Consider the following 26,272-nt stretch of genomic DNA (forward strand, 5'->3'; position numbering starts at 1 on the left):
AGTGAGAATCTACCAATTTATGTAATGAAAATAAAGAAAACACATTGAATGAGAAGATGTGTGCAAACTTTTGGCCTGTACTGTATTCACCAATAATCTGAATCTGAAAAGGATGTACTAGAGCTGCACAATTAATCTAATTGTAATCACCATTACAATTTTAGCTGATAATTTACATTTGAATAGCTGCATATTGCTGATATCAAATCAAACATTTTCTCAGCCAATAGTGAGCCAACCACCAGGGGGCAAATGAAAGCATAGACTGTATGAGTAGCAACCTCTTGGCCTGGGCCAAGAACTACTCAACCAAATGAAGAATCAATGCATAAAATTTTAGTAAAAAATTTGTATAATCTTGTATATTACGAAATGTTTTGTTTGCCAAAAAACATTATTCATGTTACAGACCAGAGCATCTGTCTTCCTACCCTGCTGTTCTGACACCTGCAGTTCATTGTCTTTAATTCTTGACAAATCTATACAAAATGCCTCTGTATATGGACCTGCCCTGTTTACAATTATTTTTTCCAGGTAAATGAATGTTAATTGTTCATATTAAATATATTTCTCTTAAGACAGAAAATGTTTACAAGATGTTTTTTATCACCACAAATCGTTAGGCCTGTAATATGTTCATGTTCCTTGTAGTATGTGTCTTTTCTGGATAGGCTTTTTTTTTTGTTAGCCCTTTGTCTTGGGTAAATTTTGTTATAGTTGTTTATGAGTTATTTTTATTTGAGGTTTCATTTTGGACTGAAACCCATTTACTGTTTATTTAAAATAGAAAGTGCAATAAAAAATAATGAATAATGATTACTATATTCATAAATACTATCGTGATTATCAGATGTGATATTCTTACTCTATGGGAATTGTTCTAAATTGTTCTTGCCACTTTTCTTACTGAATGGGTGGAGACGCACTGAAGACCCTGTAGGAGTGGTATGTAGCTGCTTAATTCGCACTCTCTCAAACACACAAGCACATCTAAATCTGCTTAAAGACCTGGAAACAGAATCATTCATGGCCAAATGATACAGTGCCAAATGATACAGCAAACGACACACTAAAGTTATGAAATCAACTGAAAATTACCAAAAATGAAACACAGCTTGTCTTAATATAAAATGTTATTAATGCATAGGTTCCATGACATAGAACTGTATATAGGTCATCATACGAGAACATCATTAGAGAATTCATGGCATCAGCATTTCATTGCAAGGCTGCTACTCAGCATAGAATGGCATTGGTAACAGTATATGGTCTCCAATAGTGGTATCCCAATGATCATCGGAAACAGGAAGATGAGGAGCATACTGAATACCATGGAAGACAGCAAAAACACTTCTGGAGAAGTTTGTTTGCAAGGTTTCTGTAAGATTATTTTGGACTTCATAGTATAAACTGTTCCGTTTAAATTATCCATTTATTGGCCTTTTCTGATCTTATGCAGGAGAACAGAAGCTGGTTCTGACTGAACACTAATGCTGCTACTTTACTGAGTCTTGTCAAATGTCAAAATCTTGTTCATTTTAATGATTTTAGTACTCCGTCCAATGGCTTGGCTTATACAGCATCCACTTCAACCATTTACAGAATTTATTGGTTTGACTTGTCTGTCACCAAGGAAGACAACAATGACAATATATAAATCTCATTGCTCTCCAGCAGCACAGGCAAAACACAGAAGGCACTAAGAGTTTGGGTCCAAGCACCAACTTTTTGAATGAGAAGGATGAGCTTTTTATGTGATGCATCATACTGCTTCTTGTGAATTTGAGAGCCTCTTTATTGTTTACAAAGGCTGTTCTTAATACACTGAATGAATGCATTGGCTGTTTATGTGCAGCCAATGCATTCTGTTATGAAAATCTTATTATTCCATCTTAGCTGTTTGTTAGACTAACACCCTACCATGATAATCAAAAATAAATTCTTATAACCGCCTCTCTGTGTCTCTTGTGAAACTAATTTTCCATGAGAATTCAAGTCAGAAACCAAAACTTGATTTATGGTCATCATAACATCTCAGTCAGCTACATTTAAAAAATCCACACCTCAATGTCAGCCTGCCAAGAGAGATGCATGCTTTCTACATTAAACATGTTCTAGTTAAACTAAAGGGAACTGCAGTGCTTATATCTCAGTTCAATATTATTTTTTCTCCAGATACAATAAACTTCAAAGAAGCTGAACATATACACTATCTGCATCCCAGTAACACCTTTCTCATAAAGACTGTTTTTGTTGTAATGGAGTATTATTATGCTTCAGTATATAATCACATCCTCACATCTCAGTTGGTGTCTGCTGATTTAGGTCACAACAGTTACATGGTCTCTGAAACAATCCAGTGTAGATTCATGTGTGCTTCCATGTGTCTCATGACTGTATAATATATAATAAGGTTGTCATCAAGTCGAAGGTTTGCTGTCAAATCTGTAATCAAGAAAGCACCTCCGTCAGACATTTTTCTGTTTATGTGCATAATGATATATAAATGTGTTGGTCATACACAGTCAGTGGTACACTTGTTTAATGTAAGTGTCCAACAATATGACAGAGTTGACAAAATGCAGGCAGTCAGGTGAAAAAAAAATGCTATTTAAAAGAAATAAATCAATTTGAGATTGGCCCCTTGCAATATTTAATTTAAAAAGTGTATTTATCCAGTATAATTGAAGATTAAAAACAAATGTCCTTCCAATATACGGTGCAAGAATGAGTGATTTACACTTCATATTACACGTGAATATCTCTTGGGTTGTATGCATACGGCAACTTGTATGGACAGATTACAGTAACCCCACCACCTTGTATCTGGCCCCAAATAGTGGTATACCAAGAGTCTGCTGTCTGTCAATATGCAGTGTGCAGGGTTTGGATCAAATCAAATACAAGTAATGGCAAATATCTGTAATCGCCCATCTTAAAGTGATAATAATACTGTAGATACTTTCTTTAAAACAAGATAATACATGTAGAATAGATCTGTTATGTAAAAAAAAAACTTTGTGTGCTCAAATGTAGATGACAAAACATTGTATTCCATATTGTTGTAAATATTATAGGTGAGAGGCCAAAGTCAACACTGGAGAACTGCTGCATTTTTCCAAGCAAAGCATCATTATTACAATCATTTCTTTTGTTGTTCGTCACATTAAATAGAATACAATTGTATTCTACTAATTATTACATCACTGACAAAAATCAATATGTTGACGATGAAGCCTGTGACATTTAAACAGCTCATTATCATGATATAATTGTGGAATGTAATTTCTTTGCTAGACAGTGGTCAGTCTCTGTTGGTGCAGTTCTCACTGGTGTGCACAGTGCTGCCATCTTGCAACAAGTAACTTTTTGTTAATAATTTTTTTTAATAATATAAGGGTCAATTACTAGTCTTAACACAACACTAGTCTTATTTTTAACTCTGATCCAAATTACACAATGAAAGTATATCACATGCATTCAGCTCCTTATTAAATCTCTGGTCAAGTGTGCCAAAGTGAAAAGGTCAAAAGCTGATTTCTGATCCTTTACAAATCAAATCCTGGCCAGTCATTTTTAATGTAGGAAGACATATAATGACATAAAGAAGATCATACTGTGGTTCATACAGGCCTCTCACTGGTTTTGTATCACAGAAGATTTCTGAAGTTACTGGAATTTGGTTATGGTCAACAACTTATGCATACATGTAGTTGCAATAATGAAACAGGTGAAATAGAATCATGGAAAGTCTAGAAGATGTGCAGGTGAGGCCTTAAAAAAGAGGTTTGACTGTCTTTAGCTTGCTGAAAACAAAGCCACAACATGTATATACCGCAGGTGGCCAGGCAGTACTGTTGCGTACAAGGCCTGATGAATCAGAGGTCTCCATAATACCTGGAAGAATCCAACCACAGTATTTCTTCTATGTACAGGATTTTCACGTTATCCAAATGAATGCACTGTTCTAATTAATTTGCCTGTTCACAGATTCAGCTGCACTGTGTACATGAGGGTGAGGGTGCATGTTTACATGAAGATCTGAATTATATATTTGTGTGTGTGTATGTTTGTGTATCAGATCCAAACTGACTGTTTTCCCTCCACAGATTTGCTACTGCTACTGTTGCTGCTGCTTCCCCCACCATTACCACCTCCTCTGACAGATTTGGCCCGGTGTGTTTTTACTTTCTGAACAGATGTGATGTTGCTTTGTGGCTTGTCATCATCATTGGGCTGATGAATGTCATGTTGATGGTTGTTGTGTTGCTGCCGGTAGGCCTGAATTGCTGCGTCTAGCCGCTCCTGTGCCTGCTGAATCACCTCTTTGTTGATTGGTGGAACGCAAGGCTCTATCCCCGTGGGAAAGTTGTCTTCGTTAGACCCGAACTGCTGTTGCTCCTGAGCAATATTCTCACGGTTCTGTTTCAAGGCCATCTTTGAATTACTTAGGTCAGTATATGGCATTCCCTCCGACTTCACCACAATGTTGTAGCCAGGCGGAGCTGTGGGCGTGTTCCAAGAGAATGGATAACCAACATAATCTGCACCTGTTCCACCTCCCACACTCCCAGCTGTCTCCCCCTCACTCATCGGCCCTCCAACAGACACTCCCACCCCAACGGCCACACCCCCTGACCCCAGCAGCCCTAGCTGGTACTCGTCATCGGAGGGTGTGCCCTGACGTCGTCGTATAATGTCACTAATGGTGCCAATGCCCAGGTGCAGCATTTCCCAAATATTCAGCGTGAGGCAGAGGCAGGTCACCCCATACATTATCCTGAGGAAGATGGTCTTCTCTGTGGGTCGTGACACAAAGCAGTCCACACTGTGGGGACAGGGGTTCTTTGAGCACACAAAAACTGGTGCCACCTGAAAGCCATAGAGAAAGTACTGCCCTGTCAGGAAGCCTGCCTCCAAGATTGTCCGTGTTATTAGTTGCAGCACATACACACGCATTAGCCCGTCGTCACGGATACGTCGCCTCCCGTTGTGTCTGACTTTTGGTTTGGGCCGTGGTGGTACAAGCTCCCTGTGTGTGTTGTCAATTTCAGGTACCTCATATATCATGGGGTCATCCTCCTGCTCCTCGTCAGCCTCTTCCAACGTACTGCGGTGTTGCCGCATTCCAAAGTAAAGTTTCCGCAACCGTCGGTGTGTGTACCCTCCTCCTTCAAATCCTGCTCTCGCAATCCCACACCTATCCTCAGTCCGTGCAATCTTATTAGCTGCGTAGCCCATGTACATGAGCGAGGGCATGGTTGAAAGGATGATCTGGAATACCCAGAAGCGGACATGTGATAGTGGGGCAAAACCATCGTAGCAGACGTTTTCGCAGCCGGGTTGACCTGAGTTGCATACAAACTTGCTCTGCTCGTCGTAGTAGATGCTCTCACCTCCCACGGTGGTCAGAACGATCCTGAAGACAATGAGTACAGTGAGCCACAGCTTCCCTACAAAGGTGGAGTGGTTCTGGATCTCATCCAGCAGGCGTGTCAGGAAGCTCCAGCTCATGGCGTCAGTGGACAGTGGGGCAGACAGGGTCTCAGTGGGAAGGGATCACAGACTCTGTGGAAATAGAAATAGGCAAAGTGTGTATTACAAATTATTGTTTGTTCACACTAAGATTCAATTAAACTATCATATACAAACAACTACATTGTGTACTATAAATCAACACTTACAGCTCTGGCTAACAACTACTGGAATATAAAAAGATTCCTTAAGAAGCAAAAAAGACTGAATAACAAGTATCCAAACAAGTATCTGTTTTGCTGGAATGGACTACAGAATAACTGTTACAGTTTCCTGAGGTTTGCTTTTTTTGTCACATTTTAGAAAAAGAAAAGCCGTGAAGAGAAGAGGAAGAAATGTATGGAGAATGTCCAGTGTTTGTATATGGTTTATATTCTCTGAAATCAATGCAAGTGCTCTTTGTCAAATGTCAGCCATTCTCAGTATTATGCCCAATAAAATGTGCTCAAATACTGACCATATAAGGCATGATTGAGCCATATGAGATCAGCCTGAGAGTGTCACAGGAGAATAGTTAAAAGTTAAATGACCAGTTAAAATGACCAATGAGCAATGGAGCTAGAAAAATATCTGTGCTGCTTCTGTTCCACCAACCTGCCTTCCTGGTTTAGTTCACAGAGGGTACCCCCAGGATTTTTAATCTTCAATGAGTTAAATCCGTTTTAAGACCACTTTAAATGAAACTTAAGATCAATGTCACACCTTTCCTGGCATATGAAGAAAATAATTGAAAATAAAAATAGCTTTATTAACAATATCCTCTGAGGTTTTCAAGATCTGCTGCAATCCCTCAACAAAACATCTCAACACTGTGTAAACACTGTCAAAATTATATGACAAACACACAACTGTGTGAGAGGTGTATGTCTAATGTTTGTCTAATTGTTCAAATGTTTTTCGGCACAAAATGCACTGTGCCTTCCCCACATTCCCTGGAACTGGCTGAACCACGTCTCATTTGGCGTTGTGAAAATTAATTGAAAGTCAAGTGACTGTCATTGTGAAACACAGCACAGCACACGGTGCACACAACGACACGTGTTCTCTGCTTTTAACTCATCACACTTGGTGAGTAGTGGGGAGCCATGGAAGGCATCCGGGAAGCAGTGTGTGAGGATGGTGCTTTGCTCATTGGCACTTCAGTGGCACCTTGGCGGTTTGGGATTGGCACCTTCTGATTACGGGTCAATTTCCTTACCCGCTAGGCCACCACTGCACGGCTTTTATACTTGCCGCTGCCCGCTCTCACTTCCGTTTCTGGGTTGCCGTCTCCCCGGCTGGTCTGGCACTCTGGTGGGCTGGAGGTGTATTGGCCATGACAGAGCCTCCCCTCCTAGGCCCGGCACCTGACGTCCATTGGTGGTCCGAACTGCCGCACCACTTCCTGGATGACTACGTCAGTGGTTTGGGCAGCTGTAGGGCGTCCCGGCAGGGTGATGAACCGGGCCATCTTGGAAAACCGGTCGACCAGCACCATGATGGTGGTCATACCTCTGGATCTTGGCAGTCCCGTGACAAAATCCAGTGAGAAATGGGACCATGGGCGATGGGGGCGAGGCTGGGGAAGTAGAAGGCCTTGTGGTCTCTGCGTGTCAGCCTTGTGTGATGCGCAGGTAGGGCAGGCTGCGACATATGCCTGTACATCTGCGACTAGGCCTGGCCACCAAAAAGTCCGGGGAATATTGGCGAGGGTGTGCTGACATCCAGGGTGCCAGGCCAGTGGGGTGTCATGCACCCATTGGAGGATGCGTGGACAGAGAGGGGGTGAGACGTACGTGAGGTTGGGAGGCATGGTTCGAGGTTGGGGGTGGTATGCATGATCAGCTATTACTTCTTGCATGAGGGTCCAGTGCACGGGGGCCAGTAGAAAGGGCTGTGAGAGTATGGGAGAGGACGGATTGTCCTCTGTCTCCGGGACATATCGGCAGGACAGGGCATCGGCCTTCACGTTTTTGTGCCAGGGATATAGGATACAGTGAACTCGAACTGCGTGAAGAACAGAGCCCATCGTGTTTGCCGTGGGTTGAGGCGTTGGGCATTTTGGAGATACGCTAGATTCTTGTGGTCGGTCAAGACTAAAAAGGGGTGGACTGCCCCCTCCAGGTAATGGTGCCACTCCTCCAGAGCTAGTTTTATAGCAAGGAGTTCCTGGTTCCCGACATCATAGTTTTGCTCAGCAGGGTTGAGTCGCCGGGAGAAGAAGGCACAGGGGTGCAATTTGTTGTCCTGGGGATTGCGTTGTGACAGGACTGCTCAAACACTGCTCTTATAACACCGCAGTGTTCATGTACCATTTCAAAGTAATCCTGCAAGTACGAGTGACAGCATTTAACCATGGTTTGGATTTTGGCCTTGACTGTTGAGGTTAAAGTGGTGCTACCTGGTTCAGAGCATCTTGGCAGGTGGAGTTAAATCAGAGTAATATCTCCTTGGTGTTGCCAGACAGCGAGGGTTGGTTTCAAGTAAAAGAGGCACAAAATTGAGCAGTAGTGGAGGGGAGCCGAGCAAGAACACATGGCTTCATGGGTGTAAAATCAAATAACACCATCTGAGAACCCTGCTTCTCCAATTTCCAGGTTTCCTACTGATATCACACGTGTTAAAACAAGGTCCAGTGAATGGCCCTTCTCCTGAGTCAGCCCAATTCCAGATTGTTCCAGATTAAAAGAGTCCAGTAGATTCAAAACACATGAATATTAAAATCTCCCACAATGATCACTGGGCATCGAATCTGCCAGGAAATCCGAAAAATCACTTAAAAAGTCCTTATTGTATTTAGGCGGCCGATCAAACAATCCGCCGAAGATCGCAGGCAAGTGACCCAGTTTAAAGAGTGTGATTTCAAATGACGTAAAAGTCGTGCAAACCCTGCCCACGCCACTTCCCTGTGGATGTCGTCAGCCTCCTCATCACTCTGCCCACTCAGCTGCAGATCGTGTCACTTCCGGATGTCGCAAATCTCATCGGGAGCTCCTGGATCATCCACCTTGCTGACACCTTCCAGCCAGGGTGCGATCAGCTCCCATGGGCAGTACACCAACCATTCCGGCGGCAGCCTACCCATATCCCCACCAAAGGAACATTTCCTTGCTAAGGTTCTCCTTACAACTTACAACTTTTTCTTCTGCACGTTTTTGGGCTGCCACATTCTGTCACAACCTCAAGGTTAACAGGGACAGGAGGTGCAGAAGCTAGGTATATTAAAGACAAAAGGACTTCATTCAAACACTACAAAAAATGGAACAAGGGCCAAAATGGACAAAGCAAGACACAAATGGAACAGAAACTAACCCTGGGGGCTGTGTGGGGTGTCACATTCCCCCTTCCCCCATATTGGGTGCTGTGATCACATATCCCTGCTGCTATGCCAACATTCATTACCAGGACAAAGCCCACAACAAAAACAATAAGTGTTTGATCAGAAGGTGCTATCATGAGTCTGCAAGATTGTTTTGAGAACTCAGACTGGGTTCACAAGCCATGGATGAACAGAGGAGTTGAAAAAAACTGTTTGATGACATTTTCAATTCTGGTGAGCCGGTGGCCTACTCACTAGCTAGGGCCAACCTAAAGAAAGGCATCAGAGAAGCAAAATGCTCCTACAGTAAAGATCGAGGATCTTTCAAGGAAAGATTCTGACCCCACACACATGTGGCAAGGCATTTAAATCAATCATGGACTACAAAAGCAACAACAACTGTCCATCCAGATCAGCAGACTCTACTCTTCCAGATGATCTATATTGACACCAGCCAACAATTGTGATTTCTCAGTATCACGATGCATCACATAAATTTTTTCAAAAACAAGAGTTAATGTCTCGTATACCTATGTGGATACTTTGATTTGCTACAATGATCAGAAAAACTGTCAGTGTTCTGTCTGCGCTCACTTTGTAACAGTCATATATACTGGTAGTACTCCTTTAAATGGCCCAGGCGCTATGCTGTGGGCGGAGCCAGTCGTTTGCCCTGGTCCTGATGCAGATCGACTCTCCACCAAGCAGAGAGTCTGGTCCAAGCAGTGGTGGTCTAGTGGGGCCTAGTGGTGGCCTAGTGGTTAAGGAAGCGGCCTCGCAATCAGAAGGTTTGAACCCGATCCGCCAAGGTGCCACTGAGGTGCCACTGAGCAAAGCACCGTCCCCACACACTGCTCCCTGGGCGCCTGTCATGGCTGCCCACTGCTCACTAAGGGTGATGGGTTAAAAGCAGAGGACACATTTCTGCACGGTGTGCAACATGTGCTGTGCTGCTGTGTATCACAATGACAATCAATTCACTTCACTTTAAAAAGCTCCCTTTATTATTTTATTTTGTAATAACCTATGGTTTGTGTAATGTCCCTGTCTCACATACAAGGAGTTACTGATATTTACCCGGGTGTGGCAGAAATGAGGTTTAGTAAGCTTCACCAGAGTTTTCTCCCCTACATGCCTGGTTCAGACGTCCATGTCTTCAGGTGAGCATGTACTGAACACAGACAATTTTTCTGCTCATTGGAGAATATCTGACAATGTTGTGTTGCAGATCTCTGGACACTCAGAGACTGTTAAGTTCAGCTTTTCCTCCATTCTTGCTTGGTGTGTGTTTTGAACAGTAGTCCACTTTAATGGACTCAATGTTTTGTGGCGAAGGCGATGAAGTTCCATGAAGGCGGTGGTTTTGCTCTTCCCAGTATCTTTGATCCTCTTGATCTGGCCCAGTTGCATGGGTTCCCCCAAGCTGTCCGGGCGAGTGACGACAGGTCGAGGTGGTAAAGGTGGTGTCCTGAAGAATAGTGTAGTGGTAGTGGCATGACTCCGGGGCTGCGGCAGCAGATGGTTGTCAGTTTGTATGGCGATTGAATGTTCTCTGCTGTTCTCTGCTCTGTCATTCTGTCATGCACACGTGAAACAAAAAGGAAGAGTGTGTGTTGGAGAAGATGAGAAACCCAATTGTGTAACTAACTAATTTCAGCCAGTTTGTTCTGTGAGTGTGTGTCAGCCATAGCTGCAACAACCACAAGTGTTGGCATTCGCGTAATTGAGACAAGAGAAAGGAACAGGGCAGGACAGGGAATGACGACAAGGTAGAGAACGGTCTTACTTGGTTTTTGATGATAAGCTGTGTCGTGGCAGTTTGCTGGTCTGCAATCCAGACAATGACAGAGCACCGATAACAGCCGTACGGCTGAATAAATACTATAACATCACTTGTCTCCATGCTCCTGGTTCACGTGAACGGCATCACATGACAGTATGAACATTCTTGTGTCTACTCATCTACTCATCAATATGTCAACATTCTGGTGTTACCCTGCTCTGATCTGCTTTTCCATTATATAATTCTTTATATATTCCTTCTTTTCCATTCAACTCTCCCTTTTTAGAGGTAAATCTGAAACAACTATGACTACGACCACAGTGTGTGTCCACACATTTGCACACAAATAGCCTGAGCTCTCTCACTCTGGCCCTGTGATGTTCAGGGAATTGTGGAGATGAACAGTCTATTTGGAAAAAGTGATATATAAATAGAGTTGACAACTCCTGACCTTTTAAGGAAATACTGAAACAGTCCATAAACAAGGCTGAGAGCTGGCAGACGTTTCTGCACTGTATGTAGAGTGTCAGTGCTAAACACTGAAAAATATATTTATGGTGTACAACATGGGTGTATGCATTTCATTGGGATGATTTATATTCATTAATAATGAGGATGTAATTCCTTGGAATAATTTTACTACTTGGAAAATCAGGACTCAAGCTTCCTCAAGAAATAATGACTACAGCATTTGTCGATACACAAAATATATGTATACAGACATAATCATAGACACACAGACCCCACTGTTTCCCATGTGTCTTTATTGTGTGAATGGTCACATCTCTCTTTCCATCTTTCCTCTTAATTTTCTCTGAGAAAGAAATATGCACAAACAATGTGCAGCAGCTGCCTTACACCACACACAAAAAAAAAAGAAAAACCCTCTGGCATACACACAATGGCATACACCCCTTATTCCATAAAACTGGGTCAGAGATGGGGAGGGAGAGATGAGTGGGTGCACATCAATGATACTGTGTGTGTGTGTGTGTGTGTCTGTCTTCATTTTATTAGAAGAGGTTAATACCCCCACAAGCAAGAGGGGAGAAACATACGAGGATGAGGAAAGGGAGGCGTGTTGGTGTATGCATATCCTGAAAAAAAAAGCAAATGTGAGGGAATGGTAAATGACATTGACACATGTGAGTGTTTTTCTCCAGTTTTGATGAGTTGACTGATCTGAAGAATGTAACACAGCTTTGCGTGTTTATCAGGTTTTTGGAGATACGAGTGCCAAAGGAGAACGCCTGACCATTTTACTATTAAAAGAACACATCAGAGGTGAAGATATTTCACATGTCAAATGTCAAAATATAATCAACATGGTTAGTTCTATGAACTCAGTAAAAATCAATTGGGTAATTTGTAAAGTAATGTTCACAACACTGTTGAGAAATCTATACAAAATGCCTAGGTGTATGGACCTGCCCTGTCCCTATAGTTTAATAAAAAAAAAAAAAAGTATTTTTATAGAGACCTGCCTTCGGTCCTCTCTTAATTTGAAAGCCTTGTTAACTTACTGTTGGTTTAAAATAGAAAGTGCAATAAAAATGTGTTTTACCTAAAATAATGAAATCACTATTAATAATCATGATTACAATATTAATAAAACCATCGTGATTATCATTTTGGCTAATCATTTGCTTTGTCATAATACATTTTTGTTTCTCAAATGAGCCTAAGAATTTCACATGCATATTCAGTTTCTTCACAAAGTGAGAATAACTATTCAACCACAGTACGGTCTCCACACACTGCTGCCTGGTGTAATAACACCTGGTGTAATACACTTGCTTGACAAATAAAAGTGACGCTTGTTTGAAAGAAAAGTGATGATCAATTGGGATTTAGGCCTCATCATAACACGGAGACAGCGCTGGTTAAAGTGGTTAATGACCTGCTGTTGGTCTCTGATCAGGGACGCATCTCGCTACTTGTCCTGCTTGATCTGAGTGCAGCGTTTGACACTATTAATCACGCTATTCTCCTTGCCAGGTTAGAGAATGTTGTTGGGATTAAGGGAAAAGCCCTTGTATGGTTTAGATCATATCTGCCCGATCAGTATCAGTTTGTGGACATCAATGGTGATTCGTATTCACATAGTAAAGTAGAGTTTGGTGTTCCACAAGGTTCTGTCCTAGGTCCGTTACTATTTTCCTTATACATGTTACCTTTAGGTGACGTCATCCACAAACACGGTATTAGCTTGCATTGCTACACTGACAACACACAGTTGAATTTATCAGCAATGCCAGATGAGAGGCAGCAGCTGAACAGAATAGAGAATTGTCTGAAGGACATTAGACAGTGGATGCTCACCAACTTTCTTCTGTTAAACTCTGATAAGACAGAAGCTCTTGTACTTGGGTCTCAAGCAGCCAGACATAAGATGGCTGACTACATCATAACCCTGGATAGCCTTTCTATTTCACCAAGTACTGAAGTAAAGGATCTACAGGGTGGTAGTAGCCTAGTGGGTAACACACTCGCCTATGAACCAGAAGACCCGGGTTCGAATCCCACTTACTACCATTGTGTCCCTGAGCAAGACACTTAACCCTAAATTGCTCCAGGGAGACTGTCCCTGTAACTACTGATTGTAAGTCGCTCTGGATAAGGGTGCCTGATAAATGCTATAAATGTAAATGTAAAAAATCTAGGTGTCCTCATTGATGCAGGTCACTCATTCGATTCGCATGTAGATAATATCAATAGGATAGCATTCTTTCACTTTAGAGATATTGCAAAAATAAGAAATATCTTCTCAATGCACGATGCAAAAAAGTTGGTCCATGCATTTATTACATCAAGGTTAGATTACTGTCTGGATGCTCATGAGTAAACTCCAGCTAGTTCAGAATGCTGTGAAAAATTCAACCACATCACATGATGGCTACCCATCAAATTTAGGATTGACTAGAAAATCTTACTTTTGACATATAAAGCTCTAAATTGTTTCGCCCCCGCAGTATCTCAGTGAGCTTTTAGTTATTTACGACCCAAAGTACAGAAGGTCACAGCTGGGAGCAGATCCTTCTCTTATAGAGCTCCACAGTTGTGGAACAGCTTGCCGGTTCGGGACTCAGACACAGTCTCAGTGTTTAAATCCAAACTGAAAACACATCTGTTTTCTCTGGTCTTCTGTTAAAGTCCCAGACACAGTGTCAGTTACTAAGTCCACTTTATCACACAGTCACCCTGTTAGACACAGACAGTATTAAATTCACTTTAGTTAGGCTGTCCTAGTTAGGGTACAACTATAACCTCATATTTCATCAGTCATACAATGTCACCGTCTTCCGCTGCTTCTGTTTGTTCTCTCCGAGACACTGAATCAAGTGCCCAGACTACTGGCAGACTTGTTAACTTAATGTTGGTTTAAAATAGAATAAAAATGTGTTTTACCTAAAATAATGAATAATCACTATTAATAATCCTGATTACAATATTAATAAAAACCATCATGATTATCATTTGCTTTGTCATATTACAATGACATATTACAATTGTCTTCACTCCAGTGAAGAGACCAGTAGATTAACCCTGGGTCCTGACAACTGCTAAATGAGGACTTAGCATTAAATGAACCAGAGGGTCACCACAGCCACCACCACCGTAACAACAAAAGCTTCAGGGATTTTCAAATGGACAGTAGCTCATAACGGACACATAATGTACACAATGACACTGGACTACACTTTGGAATTCTCCAACTCTACAACTGTAGGACAACCTTTTCTCTTATTGGACAAACCATCACAAACCCTGCACTGACACCATTTGTAGGCTCACTCTGCCCTGGAAGGGGGTCCTTCTCTGTATCACTCCTTCCCAAGGTTTCTTCCTTTCTTTTTTTCTCTCTCCCAGAGTTTTTTTGTGTGGAGTTTTTCCTTGTGTGCAGAAGGGTCAAGTGTGGGGAGGTGTCAACTGTAGGGCCTGTCAAAGCCCATTGAGACATACTGTATGTGATTTTGGGCTATATAAGAAATAAATGTTTAATGTTGACATTTCAGAAGAGCCCCTATCACTCCCTATAGCATTTGCTTAAACAGGTAGGGTCCATGTTAATGAAATTTTCTCCTTGTCCTGTCTGTCATGGACATCCCCTGCATTTGTACATTTACATTTACGGCATGTAGCAGATGCTCTTATCCAGAGTGACTTACAAAATGTAGTCACAGGGACAGTCCCCCTGGAGATACTCCCGAGTCTTCTCGTTCATAGGCAAGTGTGTTACCCACTAGGCTACTACCACCCCTTTGTGAATGGACCCCTAATTACATCTACAGCTACATCTGGTAGACTCCTCCTTAGACTAACTGACATTCAAAACAGTGGCTAACTTTGGATGAAGCAGATATATGCCCATCTCCACACCTGCAATAGAAGTGGCCATTGTCCCTCCTATAACTTCTGCTCCAACCTGCTTGATTTCAAACACAAGAATTCACCTTATGTCAGATGGTGAAGATTGAGCAGATGGAATCCTAGATCAGACAAAAATAAACGGTCAAATTTCCATTTCTCACAATGGTACATTCTCATTTTACTCACAACAGAAAATAAACATCTTAGCAAAAGTGTGTACAAGACATCAGCAAGGCTGTGACACTGACACATTCAGTATTCTGTATGTTTTCCCATTATCCATGTGCCCAACTCATCCTAATAATCCCACTTATAGTATGTGTGTGTGTGTGTGTGTGTGTGTGTGTGTTTTTGGCCAAAAAAAAATGGAAAAGTTCTAAATACTAGTGCTATCAACACAATAATGTTTAATATGAAAAATGTAACATGCCATTTCATTTTTTTATTCAAAGGAATCAAATACACTGATCCCAACATATTTCAGTAGACTAATTCCAGCACATATTTATTCCTTTTAGTTGCTTAACTGGAAAGCAAGGCAAACAAATAGAGGAAAAATACCCTGATATGCATAAGGGCAACCAAAACACATTTTGAGTTGGCAGTTGTTGCTGCTTTCTTGGTTGAAAGCTGGTCAGTACTACACTGTTAGATTGCTGTCAAGGTGAAAAATAGGAAAATGCCAGGCAGATGTGCAAAAAATGTCATAGATGTACTTAATGCATGTACAGAATCATATCTTTCTGTCATCTTCTAAAAACCATATTCATGATTTGATAAATCATAGCCTTTCACTGTGATTAACTAGATTCATTTTAATTGACACAACTTCTATAGACCAGGAAAGGGTGAAACAGATTTTTAAAAGCCCAGAGGACCTTTTTTACAGATGGGAATGTTAGGGAACATCAGTTACAACATTCAGATGTGGCTTTGACCTATTTTTGTGTGAAGTGCTATGTATTTCAGTATGTAGTCTAAAATACTAGTAGTTGTTTTAAAAAAATCCTCAACATGTATGTTTGTGTTTCTCAGTAGCATATATAAAACTGGATACCCAGTTATTGCATCTGGAGCTTCACTGGGTTCACTGAGGCAGAACATTTAAATGACATCAAACATATCATTAAAGAAAAGCAGATCTGGGCATGCACACACACACACACACACACACACACACACCATAACACAAACATCCCATTGCAATGTTCTCTGTGCAAGACAGGATTAACAGAAAGAAATAGAAAATTTGAGAATAAGAACATAAGAGGACAGAGGGAATGAAATGTGAGAGACAATGAGGAGGAGTGAGAGAGTGAATAAAAGAGGCAGAGAATTACCTAGAGCACAAAACAATGCAATCAATCTTCAGCGATATCTATAGCGATGCCTTCAGATGCATTTATTCATAATCTGTGTACTAATCTACCCCCCTGAATCCTTCAGCATTCTGCATTTCCATCCCTTTTGACCTCCTATAGCCCTCTTGCAACGTATGTGAATGCTCAGTGTCTTTCCATCTCTACAGCATTACCTTGCTATGTCTCTCTCTCCAGCTCTATCTTTGCATGTACGGTAAGCTTTTCCTTTATTCCTTTATTAAAACAATGAACTGCACTGACAGTTGAAGTGCAAAGACAGAATCAGTATGCAATCACAAATGTGCTTACATATTGCACAGATAGCAGAAGCACTGCCTCAGGACACACAGTTCTCTGTAGCTGATGCACTTTCTACACACACACACATTCACCCGCTACAACACTATACATTTGAATCCTGCTTCATTTTACCCCTGATAAATCTGATGCTGACTTCATTATTGTGCATGCTTTTTCTCATGATTTGACAAACTCAGGCTTATTTTCTAAGATAAAAGTGACATTAGGGCTGCGTGGCAATATGGGCAGTGGTGGCCTAGTGGGTAAGGAAGCAGACCCGCAATCAGAAGGTGCCGGTTCGAATCCCAAACCGCCACTGAGGTGACAATGAGCAAAGCTATGTCCCTACACACTGCTCCCCTGGGTGCCCACTGCTCATCAAGGGTGATGGGTCACTTTCACTTAAATTTGGCCAATGGGAGAGATTATGATTATACAGAAAGCACAGAGTGCACGGCAGGGTTGCCGCAGATCATTAAAAAGTCCTAAATTCAAAACAATAAGGCCTTAAATATAAAAAAAAAATCACCTGTAATACTTAAATCCAGAGTTTAAAGATCTGCAAAATACTGCAGACCAAATAAATAAAATAACAACAAGCCTTCAGTCTGTCAGTAATCTGCACACTCTGAACTTCACGGTTTACTAAATGCAGCGTACATGTCAGTGTCCAATCTGTACCACGTGCTCAATCGGTTCCGCACAACGGATAGGGTTAGGTTTAGGCCATAGCATGGCGGCTTTTGGAGTACGCATGTATGATGTGAGTGATTATATAACATCTCAGGATTTTCTGTGTGAGGGAATGGAGTTTACATTAAAACATTGTCAGAAAATATTTAAATAAAATAATGCTTGTTCATATTTTATTGTGGATATATTGTTTTATCTGGTAGACATTTATGTTATATGTATCTGTAAAAGGTTTATTATACAACGTCCTGCCTTTGCTATGGACGTTACCCTTTCAAAAACAGTTACATTTAAATTGACCTATCAAATTATATTCAGCAATATATAGTCTACCATCTATGGTTAAATTTATCACAATATGAATTTTATTCCATATTGCACAGCCCTATGTGACGTCACAGAGCCTCTGGCTCTGTCTATTAGAATTGGCCCAACAATTACAGCTCTAGTTGTAGTTCAATAGACTTTTGCACCATGTGTGGCTGTAATAACGAGTGAACAAAGAATCAATGCATAACTTTTTTTTTTTTTGTTCAACAAATAACGTTATTCGTTTTACAAACAGAGCATCTGTCTTCCCACCCCCAGAGCTGCTGTTCTGACACCTGTATATTGCAGTTCATTGTCTATAGTTCTTGACAGACCTATACAAAATGCCTCTGTATATGGACCTGGCCTTATTACAATAGGTTTTTCCAAATAAGCAGATAAATGAATGTTTATTTTAAAAAATACCAACTTGTAATCTCTTAAACCAGAAAATGTTGACAGGATGTTTTTTATTTCCAAAAATCAGTAGGCCTGTACTATTGTCACAACCATTTGGGGAAGGAAGTGCAGAGACGGGACATGCTGTCTCAAAAATTGCTTTATTAAACATAAAACGCCACAAGGGCCAAAAGGGACAGAGCAAAAACACAAACGGTACTAAAACTAACCTGCAGACGTGTGGAGATTGCCCAAACTGCTAATGAACATACATGTTCACATTAATGCAGCAGCGGCTGTCTGCTGCCAAACAGTCTTTTAAAACATGGCTCTAATCATGGATGCCTAATCAGTCACACCTGTCCATGATTAGAGCCCTGATGTCAAGCTGAGTGGTGCAGGCTGTGGCCCCATCTGCACCCAGCCATGAAAAATATGTTCCTGTTCCTTGTAGTATGTGCCTTTTCTGCGTAGGTTTTTTTCTTGTTTGCACTTTATTATTGCACTCTGCAATTGCTGTTTATTTTTTGTTAGCCCTTTGTCTTAGGTAATTTGTTTTGTTATTTATGAGCTTTAATTTTGAGGTTTTTATTTATTTAATTTTGAACTGAAATAATTATTAATTTTTATTGTTTGTTTAAAATAGAAAGTGCAATAACATGTGTTTTACCTAAAGTTAATGGCTGATGAATAATCCTAATTACAATACTGTCTCTAATATAGAGAAAACTAGCAAGCAGGGTTTTTTTTTGTTTAGGTCTGTAAATCCAAAAGACACAATTGAGGTGAAATTAGAGGAAAATACAGCTCTATATATAAACCATGTCAACATTTATATTGTGCACAAACACACATTTTGTGAAGCTAAAATGTATAATGTGATCATTTTTCCAGAGCTGTATGTACACATATATCCATCTTCATAGTGCTTTCTTCCCTGACTACCAGATAGCTCCACCCTTCTGTCCTCGAGTGCTTTCCCCTTTTGTTGGTTTGTTTGTTCTAGACCCCCTTCCACTGTCCCTCGTTATTCATGTCTTCTCTGAAGTGGAAACCATAGAGAGAAAAAAACAACAGTTCCACAACATCAGCCAAGGCACACAGAGACAGGCTTAATTTAAGAAGAAAGCCTGGTGGGAAAAAGGTGAAAAAACAGTGATCACAGTCTGGGCTCTGGTACATGTGGTCCTTCTTAGGAACTAGAGGTTATGGAAAGTGAGTGAGAGAAGACAAAGAGGACAAAGACAGGACTGGGGAGTGGTTAGCCCTGCAGGCCTATCCTCGCGCGGCACACATGGTGGTGCTGCGGTATGATACACATGAGCCTCAAGGCCATGGAAGCCCAGCCATGAGTGAAATGGATTTGTGGTAAAGGATTGAACACAGGGGCAAAATTACAACATAACTTGAGGAAAAGACACAATGCAAGGACAGGCCACTCACTGTCTGTTCCATGTGAAATGAAAATCTCATAGCTGTGATATAACAAGTCACTGACAGGGTGACTGAGGAAGAGACAGGACAAGATTAAAATGTGACTTTATTATTATTATTTTTAGATTTTTCACAATAACACACATAAGAATGGCTTAATAAACATACATATTCAGTTTACCATCTAGGATAATCTAGGATAATAATGTGTGAAATTGGTGGTTAAACAATTTGTGCAAAACAATGGGGTTTGCTATTGACTCAACAAATAAAAAAAAAATTCTTGCAAAGGACAGCCATTTTTGGGCAAAGCTAACTGTCTTATTAAATAGCTGATTAATTAATTCAGCATAGTTGTATGTTGTATTTGTATGTTTATTGTGCAAATAAACGTCTTTTTCGTGTGATTATACGTCTTCCTCAGGCACATCCAATTATAATTGTTCATTCATGATGTCTGGATGGAATGCAATGATGTGAAAAAGTCTAATAATGTATTAATTCTATAATTCACATTAATTGAAATGACAACAATTCCAAATCAACTGATATTATGCCTATTTTAAAAATGTAAGGGGTAGAAAATATGTAGTAAAAGTTAAATGTTGCATGTTCACACAATAAAGGTTCTCAAGGCGCAAATACTGAATCCACCACCGTATTCAGGGAGAAGCATATCTGTATTTCATAACAGAATCAAATGAATTAGTAAATTAAGGAAAAATGCTTATCATTCCTTCTGTGTCTCTCCGTATAAACCTGTATTTCTGTATAAACCCTGTAAATCCCACTTACTACCATTGTGTCCCTGAGCAAGACTCTTAACCTTAAGTAGCTCCAGGGGGGACTTGTCCCTGTAACTACTGATTGTAAGTCGCTCTGGATAAGGGCGTCTAATAAATGCTGTAAATATAAATGTAATATATTTATCTCTCCATGGTTTATGTTGTTTATCAAGACAGGCATCAATCATTTAAAAGGCTGAACATATTTGAAATACTGATCAATGTCCTCACAAGACCAAAATGTCAGATTTGCATTTCCACTCCTCCCTCTCAAGCTCATTTACATGAACCTCCTTCTGGTCCATGTCCTGCCTCTTTGAGCCACCTGTACATCTACATAACATACAAATAAAAAATACAAACTTTATTTCAGTGGCAACGGTGTGTGGTGTGTCACAATAACGGCCAAGGATGAGTCTGTTGCATCAGGAATGACTGTAGGTAGTTATAGTATTGGTATAGTTTCTGTTGATATTATTAGTAACTCTATAATATATTTAAATGAAACGTAATTTCTTTGTTGGTGCAATTGGGGTGGGCCTTGAAAATCTCACCATCCCCCACAAATTTGGGGAATGACAGGAAGTTTGAGAATCACAGCATTTCACTGTTTACTGTTCTTTCTATATGGCAGGAAAGGAAACTACAGGAAAACCCTTATGTACTTTATTGTGGATATGATTTTACAGAACATATATATATTTATATGTAGATTATTTGTGGATCACACCACAGTCTTTTGTGAGTCCTGCAATGGATGTTCCACATAATTTCTGTCTAATTAAAGATAATTAAAATCCATATGTATAAAAAAAGATATTAAAATCCATATTTAAATAGGTTGACATCCCTCTGAAGCTAAGTCCACTACGCTGTGGATGGTCTATCCCAATGTTGCGAGGGAGGACAGTCAGTAAGTGCCGAGGACAGGCAAGCTGTCAGCTGTTATTAAGCTGGGACTGTGCACGTCTGCACAAACAACTCATAAATTCTGCTGAATATGCAACAAGACTGCATATACATGTGCTTGTGATAATAACTGTGTGTATGTGTGTGTGTGTGTGTCTGTGTGTGTAGAGGAGCTGGAAAAAAGGCAGTTTGCTCCTTGCTTGGAAGAGAAATAAGTCGTTCCGCTCAGTGCAAACAGAAATCACATGAGACTCCTTCCCAGTGGGAATGTCACAGAGGATCTGGCATGACATATGTACATTTAACCACACACACACAGAGAAACACTGCCCCTTGGATATTTTCTGAAGTTACATAAGCTTGCATGATTACCATTTGCCAATAACCCATAAAGGACATAGCTATGTGAATGTTAGGATCCGGTCCGGAAGAGGCTACTCTGGATATGGAGTTTCATGTTGGTCCTGTGTTATTATGGTTCCTGATTGTTTTCACCAGTGTCTGCCTGTATAAAGCTGTCCTGTTCACCATTGGGGTGATGTTTGGTGATGTCGTGTGCTTGTTGTAATAAATCCCATGTCAGGACTTACGTATGAGATCCAAGGAGCTGTGGCTCACCAGGAGGACGCTACTAGCCCCCTTGTCCCTGGCCAGTGTTGGCTTTATGTTCTGCAGGATCCCGACATGCCCATTGGGTTTTCCATGCGGGTGAGGACGCCTGCCCCATGGTCCCATGGTATGGTGCCATTCAAGGTGAGAAGTGTCCATTCAGTGGGGCGTGCCGGAGACTGACCGGAACGACAGTCGCCTGTGGACGGCGGATGGGCCGTGCTTTTTGGCCCCCTTCATGGGTTTTGGGTGGCACGCCATGGGTGGTGCCTAAGGGGGAGTGTCCTGTCAGGATTGGGTCCGTTCAGGACAGATATAGATGTGTGTGCACATGCAGCGTGCACTGGTGCATGCACGATACAGACAAGCAGACAAATCTGTGTACTGGTGAAGGTGTATGGCAAGACACATGAGTGGGATGAGTGTGTGAGTGTGTGTGCGTGTGCATGCCTCAGGGAATGATTCCCTCACCTTCTGAGTCACGCTGCTGATGACTACACAGTTCTGTCCTCAAGCAAAGACTAAAGTTACCACGGGGCTGGAGGCTACCAGTGTGTATTGGTATGTGTGGTTCCTTAAGACACAGTGTGCAATTTCCACAGAATGCCATTATGACGTTTATTTGTGAGTGTGTATGTGTTGGTTTGCTGTCATGTGTAATCTACTCCTCATCTTTCAAGCTATTTACACATTCTAACCTACACCATGTACTTCCACTCCATCTGTGTCCACACTTTCAGACAGAGGATAATCATATATATTTTTATAAACACAATACTCAACTGCAATTGTTTACCATATACAACAGATATGTTAATAATGTGCACGCATAATACTATGCAGCTATGTGTACACTACTATTTGATAAACCACTATGGTAGGGTCCCTCAAATTCAAGGTACTTCAATGTCAAAGCCCACTGAGATTTAGTATTTTTAATGACATTAACAATTACATCCCATACACTGTGGATAACTTGTCCGAGACCTGTCAGAGAAGCTGGACACACATGGTTTACTACATCAAGAGTCTTCTATATAGTTCTCATCTTTTTACTTAAACATTTATGCTATCAAGCATTATACATGTTTATACTTTTTATTCCACCAATTGGACAAGAGCCTGTGGAACAATGTATGGAAATGGGGAAGTTTTTTAATCTTACCGTAAAGCGAGTCTGTGAAGATCATTAAGGAGAGAAGATGATGAGAAAAGAGCAGGTTGTCCTCCTTACTGTCTCTCTGCCGATAATTTCACGCACCTCGACCCCGAACACTTGGGATCCACGGCTGACGGTCGATCGCGGGCAGCGAGCGAGAAAACCTCGTGTCCGACCCCCGAACACCGCACGACTCTCGAGAAGGACCCATCTTCATCAGTTGAGAGAATACCGACTACCGACTTCTTTTAAAAGCCCCCCTACTCCGGCAGGAGCGCGACTTGTTCGGAGCGACGCGACGCCGCTCTCGGCTTCCCGCGCAACCGCACTTCGCTCCTGCTCCGGGTGACCGAGGTGACTGTGCTGTCACTCCGATCTCAAGTTGGGATATACTCGGTCCTACAGTTTATCAGGGGGTATCAAGTATTAACTCGTAACTAAAATCCAAGTTTGCTCTGTGTTGGATGAGGAACAACAATTACGAAGTATTTACATCCAACTCATTTCCCTGCACAAGGAGTGGGGGCAAAGCATGCTGGTACGCCCTCCGCCACCACAATAATGTTGGGGCTATGACGTTTCTTCATTTAGTTGTATCTAGAACTAAATTGACCTTATCTAGAACTTCTTATTAAGAGGCCAGTCCCCTTTCAGGGGGTTAGGGTGGGCTTTTAATTTGTTTGGTTGCAGAGGTCAGTGAACTTGACTCACTCCAGATTAAAAATACAAGACATTGATGTTGGTGGAGGCCGCTGCAGGCAGAGTAACTGTGACGAGATATCGTCAAGAGGTGCTGAAATGGAGAGTGACATCACTAACCGGGCTCAGCATTGTCCAGCGGCATCATTATCATCTCCTGTCTCACTTCACATTGCTTGTTTGGTTGTTTAGGTTTGGAGTCCAGGGTGCCTTCTGCATTCAAACCGATTACAATGGACAAATGGCAACTGGGCTGGGTGATCTATCATATCATATCGTCATCACAAACATTCATATATTCACCACATGAAAAAATCGCAGTATGCTGATGGTACCTAAACTCTCACTTTCTCGTTAAAAATAAAACCATTAAAATCTGTTTCTTATTCAATCATCCATAATGGCTAAGATCTAAATGACACATTTGTATCTTCAATATCTGAACCAATGCTGCATGTGCCTATGTGTTTGCAAGATACACTGTCAATATTTGTAGTCTTTTTGTTTTAGGATTGTGCATCCATCAACCTTTTGTGTACTTTTACTTTTATGCACTGATTAGAACCTTCGCCCCCTCATTAGATCCATCATTACCGTAATAGGTCAATAATTATCTGGTCTTGTCCAAACAGCTTTTAAAAGAGCTAGAATCATTCCAATTCAGCAGAAACCCACCTCCAATCCATCAGATCAGTCACCAATTACAGATCATTCTCTAACCTTTTCTTTCTAAAACATTCCATGTACAGTCAGTACAGAAAAACTACTTGCTGCTAGATCAGCAAAATTGTCTTCAGTCCTAAGGAATCAAGATGGTTTATTGTCAGTACAACAGTATACAGAGTATACTGTGTATTGAAATACTGTTTCACACAGACCCCCACATAGTGCAATCGTAAAAGAAAGAAAAATATGTTTAAACACGCTAAACTAAACTATACTAACTAAAACTAAAACACTGTTCAGACTATAAAAGAAAAGTAAAACTTTCAGTCTAGTTGACTGTATGACAGGCAGTATGATAGACCATTTACAGTTGGTACAGAAAGTATTCAGACCTTAAATTTCTCACTCTTTCTTATATTGCAGCCATGTGATAAAATCATATGCTGTCCCTTTCTTCTGATCATCCTTGAGATGGTTTGATTGTACTGATTGGACTGATTAGGAAAGCCACACACCCGTCTATATAAGACCGTACAGCTCACAGAGACAGAATAAGGCAAGGCACAGATCAGCCCAAGGATACAAAACAATTTCTGCTGCACCTAAGGTTCAGGATTCAAACTGGCAACCTTCAGATTACAGGTCCGCTTCCTTACCCGGTAGGTCAACATTATATAATACACCATATAATAAAACACAGACAGTGAGAGGAAACAGAAATACAGCACAAAAATAATAACACAATTAAACCAGAGGAAATCTTAGTACATTTTGGTATTAAATTTTATTATAGTTTATATATTTTGTAAACCATATTTAGTCTTGTTTTTTTTCATCAACAATATTATATATTTCGTTCTATTTATTGTCACATGACCAGCATTTACATCTCGACAGGTCAGAAACGAATTGACGAAGATATTTCAACAACATCAACATTTATTTCTTATATAGCCCAAAATCACATACAGTATGTCTCAATGGGCTTTGACAGGCCCTACAGTTGACATCCCCCACACTTGACCCCTCTGCGCATTAGGAAAAAAACAGTGATACAGAGAGGGACCCCCTTCCAGGGCAGAGTGAGCCTGCAAATTTTTCATCATAAATTTGTTGACAAAAACAACACTACCTACCACTGCTATACAGATGATGCCAAACTCTTCCTCTCTTTTCTTGCATCAGATGTAGATGTGTCCGTGTACATCTCTCTGCTTTCATAAAAGGCTTTATATTCTGACAGCGCTTGACTGTGTCTGTGTGTGTGACTGTGCTGTGCCTTCAGAATCTGCTCTGATTGCAGCACAGGTTCAGACACACAATATGCCTGGAGCGTTTGCTACAATCTGGGCATCTGAGCTAAATATAGAAAGACACCAGCATGCCATGTCCTGACTGTGGGCATCAAGACCATCACTATTCATCTCATTCTATCCACTCAACTCCACACAGCATTGGACACTCAGTGGTGTCACATTGTCATCTCGGGTGTACAGAATTGGTGTATTCATACCATATATAAAAACTTTTCAATAGTTTTAGAAGCAAAGACATGTGACTGCATCTCAATCCATCCAATCAGTATCCATTCCCAAAATATGCCTATTTAGACAGAGAATAAGCATGACTTATGCATGACTAATTGCTTTATCCCTTCAGAACATTTAAACATTTGATGAAAAATGATTCAACAAATGGTGCATAACCCACAGGAGAAAGGGGATGTGCAGGGAATTGGCTGCAATCACTGCTTCAGGTCTTCTTTCAATTATTCAACAAGTTTGACACAATTGTTTTGGGGGATTTTATGCCATTTTTTCCTGCAGATCCTCACAATCTTAGTCAGGTTGGATGAGTAATGCAGGTAAACAGTTCAACAGATGTAGTGGAGGAAAAATCATCTGTCCATGTTTGGAGGTTCTGCAGGTCCAACAGTGCAGAGTTGTCGTTTAGTCCAGTGTC

The 26,272-nt window shown here is 41.0% G+C and overlaps 1 protein-coding gene across 2 annotated transcripts; it reads right to left on the reverse strand.

Annotated features, from left to right (window-relative positions):
* Positions 1-23,275, reverse strand: gjc1 (gap junction protein gamma 1). Of its 2 annotated transcripts, XM_028968603.1 has the most exons (3): positions 22,952-23,275; positions 4,324-5,568; positions 1-2,445 (listed from the first exon to the last, which is right to left on the reverse strand). In XM_028968603.1, exons 2-3 carry the CDS (start codon positions 5,512-5,514, stop codon positions 2,440-2,442), a joined length of 1,197 nt encoding a protein of 398 aa, XP_028824436.1. In that variant the 5' UTR covers positions 5,515-5,568; positions 22,952-23,275; the 3' UTR covers positions 1-2,439. The 2 variants fall into 2 exon arrangements, with proteins under 2 accessions (XP_028824436.1, XP_028824435.1); XM_028968602.1 differs by lacking the exon at positions 1-2,445 and having other exon boundaries at positions 2,465-5,568.
* Positions 23,276-26,272: the final 2,997 nt, after the last annotated feature.

The sequence above is a fragment of the Denticeps clupeoides genome, unplaced genomic scaffold (assembly GCF_900700375.1).
Source record: "Denticeps clupeoides unplaced genomic scaffold, fDenClu1.1, whole genome shotgun sequence".
Lineage (NCBI taxonomy): Eukaryota > Metazoa > Chordata > Actinopteri > Clupeiformes > Denticipitidae > Denticeps > Denticeps clupeoides.

Bases quoted from the DNA above. Each gene is read 5' to 3' on its own strand.
- gjc1 (XM_028968602.1), bottom strand. From the start codon at position 5,514: ATGAGCTGGAGCTTCCTGACACGCCTGCTGGATGAGATCCAGAACCAC.